We start from the raw sequence: 14,807 nt of genomic DNA, 5'->3' as shown, positions 1-14,807 counted from the left end.
GCCAACTCGCTGCACTCCCAGAAAATGTGTTCCCAGTTACCTCTTTCTTCCCCTTCACACCTCCAGCATTTGCTGTCTGCCTGAAGAAAAATTCTCTGGAGTTTACTTGGGGTATAAAAATATCTGTATAAGTATTACCAGGCAAAAATCCTAAATCTTCTAGATTTTGTTGCAAATTTGGAAGACATACATATATCATCCCATTGTTTTTTGTGAATTGCTTATCCAGTCTCTTCCCAGTCCCTTTTAACCTCTTCTGAATGATTCTTATAGTTATCTAATATTTTATATGCTGTACTAATTATTCCTGTTTTAATGGCAGCCTCTGTTCTAGATTCTATTAAAAACCCTTCCAGTGCTGGCATTTCGTGTAGACCCCCCCCCCCATTTCTTTCTCTTTGCTTATACTCTGATATCAGTCCCTGATAGGGAAGGCAGTCTCAAACCTGCAGTCAAATAAATTCTTGGCTTCTTTTCATTCTGTCATCTTTCCCTGTCTAGTTATTTGCTCCCAATGCTTTGGTTCCTTTGACAGTTTTCTCCAATAAATTCCAGCCCCCTCTTGCCTATTGTCTGTATGCCTAATTGCAGTCATCCTAATCGGCAGAATCTCTTTTCTCTATTCCCATGTTGGTTTATTTCTTAGAATACTTTCTGCTACTTTATGAATATAGCATTCTGATTATTGTTCTTAAAGGTCTGCATCCAAAGTTATAGTCTCTCCTTGTTTCTTCAGCTTTCCTCCCGGTTTCATCATCATCCCTTTCCACTATGAATTATAGTTTTATGCTTGTGTTGTGTGTAGAAGTCTTAACTGTGTAGCTCTGAAATGCCCCTTCATGAAATCAATCTTAAGCACTTGTTTATAACCCACAGTAGTGAATAGAAAGAGATTGTTCCATGTTTTTGGGCTGTAGACCTGCACAGCATATCTACTTCATGTTTTTGATTTCCCCTGAAAATTTATCCACAGTCCTTTAGTTATAATGTTTACATGGGCTTTGTCTAGCTGAGACATATTTTGTCAGCCATGTATAGTCTGTGTTTCTCTGCAGTTGAGTCCATCAAGAATACCCTTTTTATTTCCATGTGCTTTGGGTAAGTTAAAGATTACATTTAGTCAGCAGAATGAAAAAAATCTACTAGTCCATCTAGAAGATCTCCTTAAGAAGGCTGTTCTTTGTAGCACTGACCTGGAAAGGGGGGGGGGGTGTCCTTAATATTTTCCTTAATTTTTCCGACAGGACGTTATCAAACTGTCCTCTTGGTAGATCTTTTTTCTATAGCAGGTTAACCTCTTCTACTCTATTAAGTTCTTTTCTCCTCCTGTTAAACCTGCATGTGTCAAGCTACTTCAGTCTATGTTGCATGAATACTGCTTTTTAAGTATGATCGCTTATGAGTCTTCTCTCAAGTCATGCATATTAATTTGAGGTTGGGGCTGAAATTGTACCCTGACGCGCATTTATTATGAGCTGGATATGGCTGGTGTAGCTGCCTCACATGCTGTTTACCATTTTTCCAGCTTTCTGTCCTTGTATGCTTGTATAAAGTAATATGGTTTAGTGAGAAGGTTCTAAAAATGTTGGTTGCGCCATCCCTTTGATAGTTTCCAAATAATTTTGTTCTTATGGTTGTAAGGAGATTGAGTTTTCGTAGCTTGGAAAGATGTTTTCCTTGTCCTAATCCAGACTAACTCTGGCCATCACTCGTGTGCACATGGAGGACTTCTGCCCACACTTTGTTTCTTAACTTATAACTCTCTTTGGATATACTACCAAGTTAGCCTACTAGGCATTCAATACCCTATCATTCTTAAACGCTGTCTAGAATTTTCCTTCTAAGTAAAAATGTAATAATTTGTTTGTGTATCTGTTTTTGTGTTTGTTTACATCTGTGTAAAAATCATTTCATTTGTGTTTTATTTTGTGTTCTAAACTGTAAAAATGTAACAGTTTGTTGAATGTCTTTTTGGAGCTTTTCTACCTGGGCCTCTGTTGAAAATGGACATGTATCCAGTCAGACTATCCTGGTAAACAAATGTAAAATAAAATAAATAAATATTCAGACTACAGTTTTCTGTGGATTAAAAGCAGGAGGATGTAATTTATAGAAGCATGTATAATGTAACACACTTGAAAGCAAGCAGAACAGTTCCTTTTACAGTTTATCTTATTTATGCTTTTGTTTTAAATACATGAATTTAATGTTTGTTTTTAAATGCCCTTGTGAAGACATGAAGCAACATAAAATCGTCCGATGTGACTGTTCCAGTTTATGGACAATGTTTCCTCATTAATACCTAGGCACTGAGGTTCATTTGTGTACTGTTAATCAGATTGCCAGTATTTAGGCAGCTTTTCTTATCAGTCTTGTGACTTCTGTCCTTCACAACCAAAACACTGCTGGAATGATCTGTGTGGTATGTGACTTACAGTTAGAAGTATGCCAAACAAAACAAACACATTTACAGTATAAAAACTAGAGTTTTAATACTGGATACATTTCTTCCAGAAATTCTTGGATCAGGGGTTAGGCCTATTTTCCAGTCATCTGTCTGTCTGTTTTAACCCCTTAATCTATATACAAAAACATTGGAATAGTTTTGCTCCCCATAGTTTATATACATATGTTCTGAATTAGTAAGTATTCTAAGATGTATTTTAATTTAGTTGCTGACTATGTGCCAGACCTCTGGTACAGTGCAGATAAGTAACCATCTAATAAGAGATTTTTTAGACTTGGAGTAAGAAACTGCAATTTTATCTCACTTAGTGAAGAAAAATGATTTCAAATTTAAATAAGTTCATAAAGATAACTTGTTGTTTTCATCTCTCTTTTTTTTGTGGTTGCTACAGAAGACCAAACCAGACAAAGCCAGTTCCAAGCAAAGCCCCACTGTTGGTACCAAAGCCAGAAAAAGTGGAGCGAGTAGAAAAAATGGACATAACAGAGAAGATAGAGAAGGTTGAAAGACCAGAAAAAGTAGACAAAGATGAAACTATGGTGAAAGTTGAACCAACAGAAGTATTAGAAAAACCAGAACCAGAAGAGAAAATTGAAAATGTGGAAAAAATGGACACACCAGATGTTACTGAAAAACCACCAGTGCTTGAAATGGCTGAACAAACACCAAAGATGGAGATAACAGAGCAACCACCACAGCTGGAGAAATCAGAATTGTCACCAAAACCAGTGGAGGCAGAGAAATTACCTGAAACTGAAATAATTGAGAAGCCTCTTACAATAATAGAGAAGGCTGATGTGCCACCGATTCCAGAGCAGGAGGACATATCAATAAAACCAGAAAAGGCTGAGAAGCCACCTAAACTAGAGAAGACTGACAGACCACCAAAGCAAGAGAAGGTTGAAAAACCTCCCAAACCAGAGAAGCCTGAAAAGCCTCCTAAACAAGAGAAGCCTGAAAAGCCTCCTAAACAAGAGAAGGCAGAGAAGCCTCCCAAACCAGAAAGGGCAGAGAAGCCTCCCAAACCAGAAAGGGCAGAGAAGCCTCCCAAACCAGAAAAGACAGAGAAGCTTCCCAAACCAGAAAGGCCAGAGAGGCTTCCCAAACCAGAAAGGCCAGAGAGACTTCCCAAACCAGAAAGGCCAGAGAGGCTTCCCAAACCAGAAAGGCCAGAGAGGCTTCCCAAACCAGAAAGGCCAGAGAGGCTTCCCAAACCAGAAAGGCCAGAGAGGCTTCCCAAACCGGAAAGGGCAGAGAAGCTTCCCAAGCCTGAGAAAACACCTAAGCCTGAAAAAGCTGCAAAGCTACCCAAACCAGAGAAGGCTGAAAGAACATTCAAACCTGAAAAGGTTGAGAAACCACCCAAATTAGAAAGAGTTGAGAAAGCACCCAGGCTGGAGAAGGTAGAGAAGCCTCCAAAACTAGAGAAGGCAGAGAAACCACCTAAGTTAGAGAAGGTGGAAAAACCACCCAAGCTGGAAAAAGTTGAGAAACCAGCTAAACCAGAAAAAGAAAAGCAATCCAAACCTGAAAGGACTGAGAAGCTACCTAAGCCTGAAAAAGTAGAAAGGCCAGAACCACCCCCACGTCCTGCTCAAAAGCCTAGGCAAAAGCAGGCAAAGATCAAAGCTGAACCACCGCCAAAGAAACGGAAAAAATGGTTGAAAGAGGTTCCATCTTCATCAGAGTCTGACTCCTCACTTGACCCACAGAGTGAGGAAGAGGGTAGGTGTTCCTTTTTCATCTCTTTCTGCTCATCATTCCTGACTGTGATATAAACAGACATACTTTTAGTAATCAACTGTATGTGTTTTTTTTTCTGAATATTACTCAGAAACATTATGATCCGCAGTGGTGGTGCTGCGGTAGCGTTGTTGCCTCACAGCAAGACATTGTCCCGTTCGATTCTCAGAGCGTCTACTGTGGAGACGTGCGTGAATGGGCGTACCTTTGTTGAAGGTTGTGCGTTAGGGCCGGCAACTCAGCACGTAAAAATCAACTGCCAATCATTAGCGGACCGGAGTTCCACTGTGGCGACCCCTAACTGGGAAAAGCCGAAAGACACAACAACTCAGAAACATTATGGTGTACTTGTGCTATAAAATGTTCCTGTTTAAATGAATACCTATAAACAGAGGTATAATAACTTTCTTAGAGACAAGATTACTCATAAAAATAATCTGAAGTTAGTACTGATATAAATGAATTATGTGGTTTGCGTTGCCGCCTCATAGCAAGAAGTTCTCCAGTTCGATCCTCGGCTGGGGTGCCTTCTGTGTAGAGTCTGCATGTCCTCCCTATTGTTGCTTAGGTTTCCTCTGGGTGCTCCGGTTTCCTCCCACATCCCAAAGACATACTGTAGGTGGATTGGATACCCTGAGTTGGCCCTAGTGTGTGTCTTCTGTGGAAGGTTGGGTGTCGGGCTGGCAACTCGACACCGTAAAACTCCACTGCCAGTCATGAGTGAACAGGTGATCTGCTGTGGCGACCCCTAACCGGGAAAAGCCGAAAGAAGAAGAAGATGATGTATTTCTGAAGGGTGTTTGGGCAACATTTGTAGAGATCTACTTTTCTGAATGTGTGGTGAGTTGTGGAGGGCAGTAGTACGAGACTTGGGTACAAAGTTGAATTTTCTAGCTATTCCCTTCATTCCAGAAGTATTAATTGTGATGTGTGGATATTTTTCAGGTAACTATGCTCTTTGGTAGGAAATCCATTCAAAGCACTTCTAAGATGCCTTTCACTAAGGCCTGACAATATCTTAAATGAGTGCACATATGAATTTTATGGGTCTATATTAGAACATCGAAGTTTCAGAACTTCGAATGTTCTAATATCGACACCTAATAAACGAAAGCTGAAAATAGTGAAGTTTTAGATAACCAAATTCTTTCCTAGGGAAAGAATTCGGTTGTCCGTTCCTGTCGCTTCGCTATTTTCAGCTCTGCAGTGGAAAGTTACGGTCTGGTTCAGGTAAGTGTGCGATTGCGTGGACGTGATGGTTAGGGTGGGATAGGTGAGTTAGGGTTAGGGTGCGGGTGAGGTGTTTGTGCGAGCGATAGTGACAGACCTTAGGGTTAGGGTTTGGTTTAAGTTAAGTGGGTAGATAGTGGTATATGTACAGTTTAGTGTAGGTTTAGATGTAAGATTTTAGGTGTATGTGTGTGGATTGCTGTTTGTGTTGTGTGTGTGTGTGTGTGTGTTTTGGAACAGCGAATTTATTCCCTAGGAAAAAATTTGATGTTCTAAATTGTCGGTCTTATCGGTTTTCGGTTAGTAGGTGTCGATATTAGAACATTCAAAGTTCTGAAACTTCGATATTCTAATATAGACCCAATTTTACTTGTGTACCTATCTGTTCTATGGAACTTCTCGCAGTTGCCCTGCTCTCTGTAATCCACAGTTCATGGTTTCCATACTACTTTGAAGCTCTTTCTTGCCTCATGCTTTGCACTTCTCTTTCTTGTAGATCATTCTTGCACTCTTTACACAAAGAAGCATTTTCTCATATCTGTCTTGAACTTGGTTTCCTAATCTTGCAGTGATGTCCTATCCTTCTGTTTGAGTTATGCTACTCCTATGTGACCCCCATTATGTTTTGCAACCATATTGGGTCCCTTTTGCTTTCAGTATGTATGTATGTTCCTATTTACCAAAGCCTTTTCCTTGAATACATCCTTTTTTCCCTTTTAACATTTTAACATTTAGTAACTTTTTCCTGCACTTTTTATCTGTCTCCATTCCTTCTCCTTGAATGTCCTTCTGAATGAGGTGTAGCATTCCAGATGAGGCTTTAGCATGACTGTTTAGGGTAATGGTATTGCTTTTTTGCTTTCCTTGATTCTATTTCTTATGCTGTGCAACCCATAGTACTGTTAGCCATTGCCACCACCCTTTCGCTTGGTCTGTTTGGTTATTTCTCTCAGTAACTGAGTCGTTGTTTTTAGTAATGTGGTTTCTCCTTGGTAAGTGCACAATTGGGTTCATTTTTAATTCTTTTTTGTCTGAAACTGTTCCACTTAGAGGTGTGCAAGCCCTGTGCTGACACATGCCATGGTGTTGCATGGTTTATTAAGAGAGTATACCTAGCGTGCAAGCCCACTGGTCCTTTTCTGATGCTCACACAGTTTGTATCTTGATACTGATTGATTATTCAGGTGTTCCACCATTTGATGCATAAAGCTAAACCCTCCAAGTTCTGGTGACATTGTCTAAGCTTGATTGTGAGAGGAAAAAGACATAAACACTGCATTACATACTGTTGATTCAACTTGGACACCTAAAGGCTTTGGAGAAAGAAGCTCCTGGGCTACCTTGTTACAAAAAAAGATAGCTACTTTTGAAATCTCTTCAGATAGGAATCAGTGAGTGGTCTTTCCAAGACAATGCAGAAGCCAAGTTTAAAAGGTTAAGAAGTTGCAAGTTGATTTTAGGTAAGCTTTTCTTAGAGGCAAACCCTTTGAGTGCTGTTCTAGTCTCTGCACTTGGTGAGTTCATGCTTACCTACCAAGAGCTGAAGCTCCTGTCTATCTTGTGATCCAGATGACAGAGGTGTTTAGAGGAGGTGCATCCCTGATTCTCACTTTGAGGTTGAACAGTAAGCACACCCATACCTTGGTTGATTGGCCAGAGCTTGACAGAGACCAGCCTTATCTCCAGAAGTGATCCTTCAGGTCACTGGACTTCTCTTCAGTAATAATTTGGGCCAAGATCTCTTCCCACATCTCCCTTTGGGCTCAGAGTAGTGATGTCCTGAGCGAAGGAGGGTCACCTGTTTTTTCCTGCTTCTGGGCCTTGTATTTCAGGTCTTTCGACTTCAGATCTGAAGTCTGTCTTGAGCTTTTCATGCATGTGAAAGATCACAGTCTTACAGGTAAGTAAACTGATCCGATCATCAAGTGTGATGCAAATCTGTCCTTGTCCCTGTCTCTCTCTAAGGAGGTACGTGGACCACCTAGTCCTTGTCACCCTGCCTCTTGCATATTGGCTGTTCACAGGGTCGGCCTTAGCTGAAATGGCGCCCTAGGCAAAGTAGTGCTCTGGTGCCCCTTAAGCCCCGCCCATGGCATACTCATGACACCCCCCCCTATTTGAGCCACACCCACAGATAGGTCACTCCCCATGAAAGCCACTCCAGTTATTTCCTTCAGTTTTTTTAAATGCATGAAAATCAGTGAACACTGTCATACTGTAACAAAAGAAACCTTGTAATGTAGTTAAAATGCCAGTGAAGGTGTAATTTTCCTTTAATCTTATCTTGGGAAAGATGAACTTGATTTTCACTCCATGTAAAACATTAAAGCTCGCAGTCAAAGGCTGTCTACTTCTCACATAGTACATTATAAGGGTCTATGTTATATGTCCGAAGATTTCTAACTTCAAACACCATATGATTGACATCATATGGTCGAAGTTAGAAAACTTTATTTGCTTATTAATGGGGCAGTACTGTTTAAAATGCTGACTTTATGACGTCAGAATATCTTTGTTTTCTTGGATGAATTTATCACAACTTGGAGTGTCGCATTACAGACGCAAAATGTGTAAACTAAAAAGTTTAATACCATTTGATTTTAAGTCATAATTTTAGTTCATTAAATGCTCAGTTTTAAACATTAGTCTGTCAGCAGCTGTCTTTCTGATCAATCTGTAATTTCCTTAGCCAAGTATTAAATTTGTTTTTGGCTGACATGTTAAATATTTCCCTTTTTTGCATATTTGCCATAAAAGATGTTTGATACTTAACAGGGTAACTCATAGTTTTGAAGAATCCTTCCCACATGATGTTTACACTCTCAAGATATAAAAAAAAGTAAGCAACACTGTTTCCAATGGTGGGTACTCCTATGGAATCCTGGCCAACAAAAGGATGACCAGTTAGCTCCATAGACTATTAGTAGTATATACTGGTCATTATCTCAATGGGATTTATAGATTCTGGTTTATCTACTGTTCAGTATACTGTTGGATATTTTTACCTTTTTTTTAGTGTATCTATAGCATGGATGAAAATGGACCTTGAGTATTTACCTTAAAAATAATTATAAATAAATAGATTATCATGAAATATGTGCTATTTGTAATTGAAGATCAAAATGGATAGACAGGTAGGTAATATATGAAAGTATTATCCAAACTGATGAGGTGTGTGTTGTTGTTAGGATTAGTATCTAAGTTTAATTTTAGTCACTAATATTCTAAGCCTCATTAATGCAAGTCCTGGAATACAAGCTTGAATAACTGAAAATGCAAACTTGTATATATTAAGTCCAAAATAGAATATTCCCTTTTCTCTGGGGTATGGCAGTCTTGGAGGTGGTACACACACACACACACACACACACACACACTGTCAGGGGCTTGTCCACCCAAATTGTGGTCTGAAGAGGGACTTGACACCCTGCAAAAAAACAGCCTTGAAGAAAAAGTGGTGATGTTTGACATTTGCTGTTCACCTGTATTTTCAGACATTTTTTCTATAATTCTGGGGCTCACACACGTCTCAGAATTACAGTAGGGAGCCATTTAAAACTGCTGAATAAATCATTAGTAAAATCATCACTAGTGGTAGAAAATAAGCAATTATTATTTTGAAGAAACCTGTATTCCTTTTAATGATTAATTCTTCAAAAGCTCTCTGATTAAACAGACTGGAATGAAACAAGCTGCCAGAAGGTTCATAAAACTGCAGACTGATGTCTTCATGGGGGAACCTCCCACATCTGCATTTTGTGCCCCCATACACCTTCATGGTCAATATAATTAGCTCAGGGGTCTCTATATTTTAGGGTGAAAAGAATCCCCTTGCATAATTCGTCTTTGACTAACGTGCTTTTCAATGAGTTGATCAAAAACCATGGCTGATAAACCACAATCAGTGAATTCTGTTAGTCGTGGGGTTTGGCCAGTTAAACAATTCCTGTATTTACTAGTGTACACATTATGACACTCTGTCCAAATGTCTTTAAAGTTTTACCTGTGCTGTTATTAAACTTGCTTTTGAAATAAGGAATACTGTGCATATCCAAAACAAACTGAAACCCTGGTATTCATCAGAGTAGTAAATCACCGTTTAACATTTCTGGTCTCTATGTTTGATTATTGTTAATTTTTTACTTTTCTGCTAAAGTAATAATAATATTTGCAATCACAATAATTTTGCTTGCATGCTACTTTGAATACCTCAGCTCTTTATGACTTGCAAAATCAAATGAAAATTGCTTCAGTGTTGATCTGGTTGCCAGGCACAGCCAGTAATTAAACTCGATGGCTTTGCCGATTTTGTTGGGAGAAGACAAGTTTCTGTTGTATTTCTGTCTTCAGGCCACCAGTCACACAGAAAAAAAAATCTAATCAGTCCGCGATCCACCTCAGTAAATGAAGAATGGGATGAGAGGCAGTCATGATCTAAATTTTATACTAGCAAGCAGCAGCTCACACTGGAGGAGGATGTCAGTGGTGATGACAAAGCAAAAGCATCACTGATTTGATGCTTTAATGTGCAGTTATCCCAGCCATTGACATGTGTTACTGTAGATTCAGGAGGAGGGGAATGGAAGAGCAAAGCAGGGAATCCGGCTTTGTGTTATGCATGTTTGAGGGATGGACTAAGGAAGTGGGGGGACGGGGCAAATGCCACAGTTACGACGGACTTGAGGTATGCCGAGAAGAGCGCAAACCTTTATGGACTGTCTGACTGAAAATAAATAAATAACTACAAATTGCGTCCTTTATGAGGTCGGCGGTACGGCGCCCTAGGCGGTCGCCTAGTTCGCCTATGCCTAAGGCCGGCCTTAGCTGTTCAGAAGCTTGATCCTGCTAGAATTTTTGTGTGTGTGTATGTATGTGAAGAGGGGGGAGGAGCTTTCTCCCTTTCAGGATTGTCTGAGCATCATTATGAAGTCCACCATGGACTACTAGCCTGTGGCTCTGTCCTCTCACCCCCAAGAAATGTCTGCATGATTGTTTGGAGAAGAATTGTGGGGGGTTGTTTCCCCACTGGGAGCCATTAATCGTGGATGCCATATACATAGCCTGGATGCACCTGCACTCTGCTGCTGTGATTCTCAAGAACATGAACATATTAAACAAGGCATAGTTAACCTGAGCAAGATCATAATCAGGTGTCCTGATTACTTTTAAGTGTTTGCTTTAGTGCATCTGTCTTGCTGCCATACTGGGAGTCTGAAATGTTTGATATGGTATGTATGAGTGTGTCCTCCTGTGCCATGTTGGGTTTTTTAACCCCCAACTGTTTGTGCCACTTGTCCAGATTCCAAATAATTTTGTACTAGTAGCTTATGATTGTAAGAAGATTGAGTTTTCATAGCTTGGGAGGGTATTCAGACTTCAGTTTTTTGCTGATTGGCTTTAGGACTTGTATTTTTTCCCTACCATTTGGAATTCTTGATTAAACATCAGTTTCTCTTGTGGCCCAGGCACTGCAGAAGCTTTTTATCCTCTGGGATTGACCTGAAGGAAGTTGCTAAGATTCTGTCTCCGGTTTTCAGAGAGAGAACTTCTGTGTAGCTGCTCTGCTCTGGTTTTGACTGCACTGATGCTTTGGCAATAGCTGTAGTTCCAGATGAATTTTATTTAATTTTATTATCTTTTTTATGTGGATTTATTAAAAGGGGTTGTTTCCTTCACTTCGAGCGGTGGGTTTCTTATTTTTCCTGTTTGGTTTTGCAAGGTTATTTCCAGATGTGCCTTCATAGTGGCTGTTGCTGTTCGTCCTTAAAATGCTCAAACAGTCCATCACAGATGCCTTTTTTAAAAGGCAGAACCTTTTTGGATATCCTTCACAGGATTTGGTGTAGTCTTTAAGAGGAAACGGGTCATTTCCACTGGGAAAGATCTCTTTTAGCACCTTCAGCTCCTTCCATTTCTTTTTTCCAGACCTAGTCTACCTCCTTAAAAGAACATTTTTATAGATTGAAAAAGATTCTGAGTATCTCTGTCTTATCCTAGCTATTGCAGGATGTGTTTTTTAAGTGAATGGCAGCACCAGTTGCAGATGCTTACTACATGGGTGACTGCTGCAACAGTACGTATTATTGGAAGTTTTAGCACCTGGCATCCAGAGTCTGCTTTCTGCCTCCATGCCAGTTAGATGCCAGTATCTCTGGGACGTCAGTTTTTACACACAATGTGTACAAAAGTCCAAAAAACTATTAAATCCAAACAGAATCCATGGAAAGGAGAATCAGCCAACAAAAAATGATGATAAATGAAAACGAAGACTTTTATTTGACCACAAAACCAAGTAAATCAAGCACTTTCGCCTGGTTAATACCAGGCTTTTTTTTTTGTTTTTGTTAACACATAATGTAACGCTGGTGTCTATCCATACCATGTTTCTGTTTTTTTTTTTTTGCCACTAGTGCAATTTTCATATTGATTCACCATCAGTGTCATGAGTCTGCATTCTCAGCCTATGTTAGAGCAAAGAGTACACTTAAGTACCTCACTGAGTCAGATTGGCTAAAATTTCATTTATGCCATTTATTATTTGTTACATTGTCACCCGCGGTAGTGCTGCTGCAGTAGCGTTGTCGCCTCACAGTAAGATGCTGTCCTGTTCGATTCTCAGCTAGAGCGTCTTCTGCTAGGAGACATGTGTGAATGGGCGTACGTTCGTTGAAGGTTGTGTCAGGCCTGGCATGCCGGTAAGTAAAAATCAACTGCCAGTCATTAGCGGACCGGAGTTCCGCTGTGGCGACCCCTAACAGGGAAAAGCCGAAAGACACATTATTTGTTACATTGTCTTTTGATAGAATTCAGTGACAGTTTGTCCACTACAGAACAAACAAAATTACATGTAGTAGGGAGACTCCCTGTAAAGAGTACTGTATTAAGTATATGTTTTATGTGGGTTTTGAACCTAGTGTCCCTAGCTGTCATTGCCAGGGCTTTAGTCACATGACACTAAAGAGGACGGAGCATTCTATACAGAAGTGTCTTGATAGGAGGAGGAATCTCGATGCCTTTGTCTGTACCACTTCCATATCTTTATGTCCTATCAACTGTTAGAGATGTTCCATTAAAAAGAGAGAGAAAAGGAATGAAGCATCCTAAGGTAAAATATGAAGGGGAATTAAGGGATACAGCTTTAGGCATTGAAACCGTATTCAGCTCAAGTGTGCAAGGCCTAGTGAGCTGTTTTCTCAGCCTCTGATCAGTCGTGTCTGTCACAGAAAGCCATTCATGTTGCTTTTTTTGGAGGCTGTCTTGTCTTTGGATCTAGGCACATCCTCATGAGCTGAAGGCCTTCCATGTGGGGTTGGTGTACATGTTTCTCTAGAAATTTCTGACATCAGTTTTATTATCTCTAAGAGGAGAAAATAATTTACCTAATGCTCGTGTAGGAAAACAACCTTGGTCATAAAGAACAGGTCAGAGATGACCCAGATTTCAGATGCAGCTGCCAGGATAAAAAGACCACCATTATCCAAACACAGGAAAGTACGTCTGCCACCGCAGTCTCCTTGCAACTGTCTGAACCTCAGATGACTTGTGGTACTTACGCCTCTTCTCTTGTCCTGGGCTCTTTGCAGGAATGATTCAACCTGACCTTTAGCTTCAATTAATACACAAATTTCAGCCAGTGTGGATTAGCCATCTCTGGCAGTAATTGCTCTTGTGTGTTGAACAAAGTGACACCCTCACATCTTTCAGGAAAATCCTGGATAACTGAATGAGTAACTGCAATTTCATCGCTGGCTTGACATGTCTTTCGCTCCTAAGAGTGGAAGCTACTACTTTATGCTGGGAATTTGATAGCCATAAAGGGTGTCTTTTTGACTTACTTGCTTTGTAACTCTTATGATCAGTGTCTGGAGTTCTCTCTCTTAAATGAAAAGAGGAACTCTCTCATCAGGTAATTGGGAGGAAGTGAGTTGCAGAGGTCTTCCCCCTGGGGTTTGTTACAGACACTTAAGGCACTGTGTCCTCTGCTTCCTTCACTGAGTAAATCTCTTCTTGGAAAGCTTTATGTAGACTGAAAGATCACTTTAAATTAGATGCAGAAAAAATGTGGATACCCCTAAATGTTTTGTTTTTTCCTTGGACGGGAGACCCCTCCCAACCCAGTAGCTGCTCTCCAGTCTTTGTCTTGGGGAAGGATGTTTTCCTTGCTGTCTCTTTGGAAGTAGACTCCCAGCCTCCTGTCCTGAAAAGGCCCCACTGATCCTGCAAGGTCCAGGGCTTGCTCATAATGCTGTAAAAAGAACCCTAGTTTTGATACAGTAGTGACATCTTTAGATTCAGATAAGGGAATATAAATAAATTCTAGCCCCACCAGCCTTCCTAATGAAGGAGAGTTGAGTTTCTTGACCAATTTGGAGAAGTCATACATTGCTGTCATCTTGTCTTTCAAGGCACTGAATTGTCAAAACCACATTATTAAATGTCATGCTGACCTCATCAGAAACCCAGAAGGCAAAATGTCTTGAACTTATCCTGTCAGTTTCACTTACAGGAAACCATGCAATTCAGTGTGGCTGAAATCCCTTGGGTGCAACATCCAGGCCAGGAGCCATAGGGCCTCGAATAGGAAGACATGTCTGAGTGAGACTCCAACCTTGCCAAAGATATCGGCTCCTAAATACGCAACAGTAGTCCTCACTGTGGTTTCTTAGTTACTTGTCTGGACGGTAACAAGCCATTAAATGGCAAAAAGCCTACTTTAATATATTTATTAGTGATTTCCACACCTCCACTCACCATGCTAGTTTAGTTCAGTACACAGACAGCTTAACATTAATGTGTGTGGCCTCAACACTAAATAAGAACCAAGACATTATCCAAAAGTCTTTATCCTCTCTAGAAACATGGCTCAAAGAATCAAACTTCTTACTTTACCTCAAAAGTTGCCAAAATCTAATGCAGTCTTTTAATATAAAGTCAGCAAATAATACTGTCATTGACACTTTAACTCACAGTAAACTTCTAGGCATTATAATAGATGAAAGTCTCAAATATGACCAGCATGTACTGCACACCATTAAATATACACACCAGAAACTAGGCTTCCTTTGTAGGATCATTGGATTCCTTACAGATACTGCAAGAAAATCTCTAGCCACCACCTTCTTATTGCCAAGTCTTATACACTGCTCCTATCCTAACAAACTGAAACAATACTCAAAGAAGGAAACCTGCCTCCTGCTACAATAAAATAGCTGAATTTGCCATTAATCTCTATCATAGGACTCTCCATTGTCATAACTTAAAGCAATTCAGCTGGCTTCAATTACACAACTACCTAACATATTCACAACTAACTACAGGACACACTCATACATCGTCCAGAAAAATGCCCTGCACTGCAAAACTTATT

The 14,807-nt window shown here is 40.1% G+C and overlaps 1 protein-coding gene across 2 annotated transcripts in view; it reads left to right on the top strand.

Moving 5' to 3' along the window:
• LOC122811051 (proline-rich protein 12-like) overlaps positions 1–14,807 on the top strand; it is a 1,358,252-nt gene that overhangs the window by 1,072,140 nt on the left and 271,305 nt on the right. The window contains exon 9 of one of the 2 annotated variants that reach the window (XM_044082594.1): positions 2,862–4,192. In XM_044082594.1, the coding sequence (XP_043938529.1) occupies positions 2,862–4,192 (1,331 nt within the window). Of the gene's footprint in view, positions 1–2,858; positions 4,193–14,807 lie in introns of both variants that reach the window. The other variant, XM_044082593.1, reaches the window with a different exon arrangement.

Source organism: Protopterus annectens, chromosome 9.part0 (assembly GCF_019279795.1).
Source record: "Protopterus annectens isolate FY-2018-M chromosome 9.part0, PAN1.0, whole genome shotgun sequence".
In the NCBI taxonomy this organism is placed as follows: Eukaryota; Metazoa; Chordata; order Ceratodontiformes; family Protopteridae; genus Protopterus; species Protopterus annectens.
Note: the sequence above shows the minus strand (reverse complement) of the source record. Positions and strands in the feature narration are given on the sequence as shown.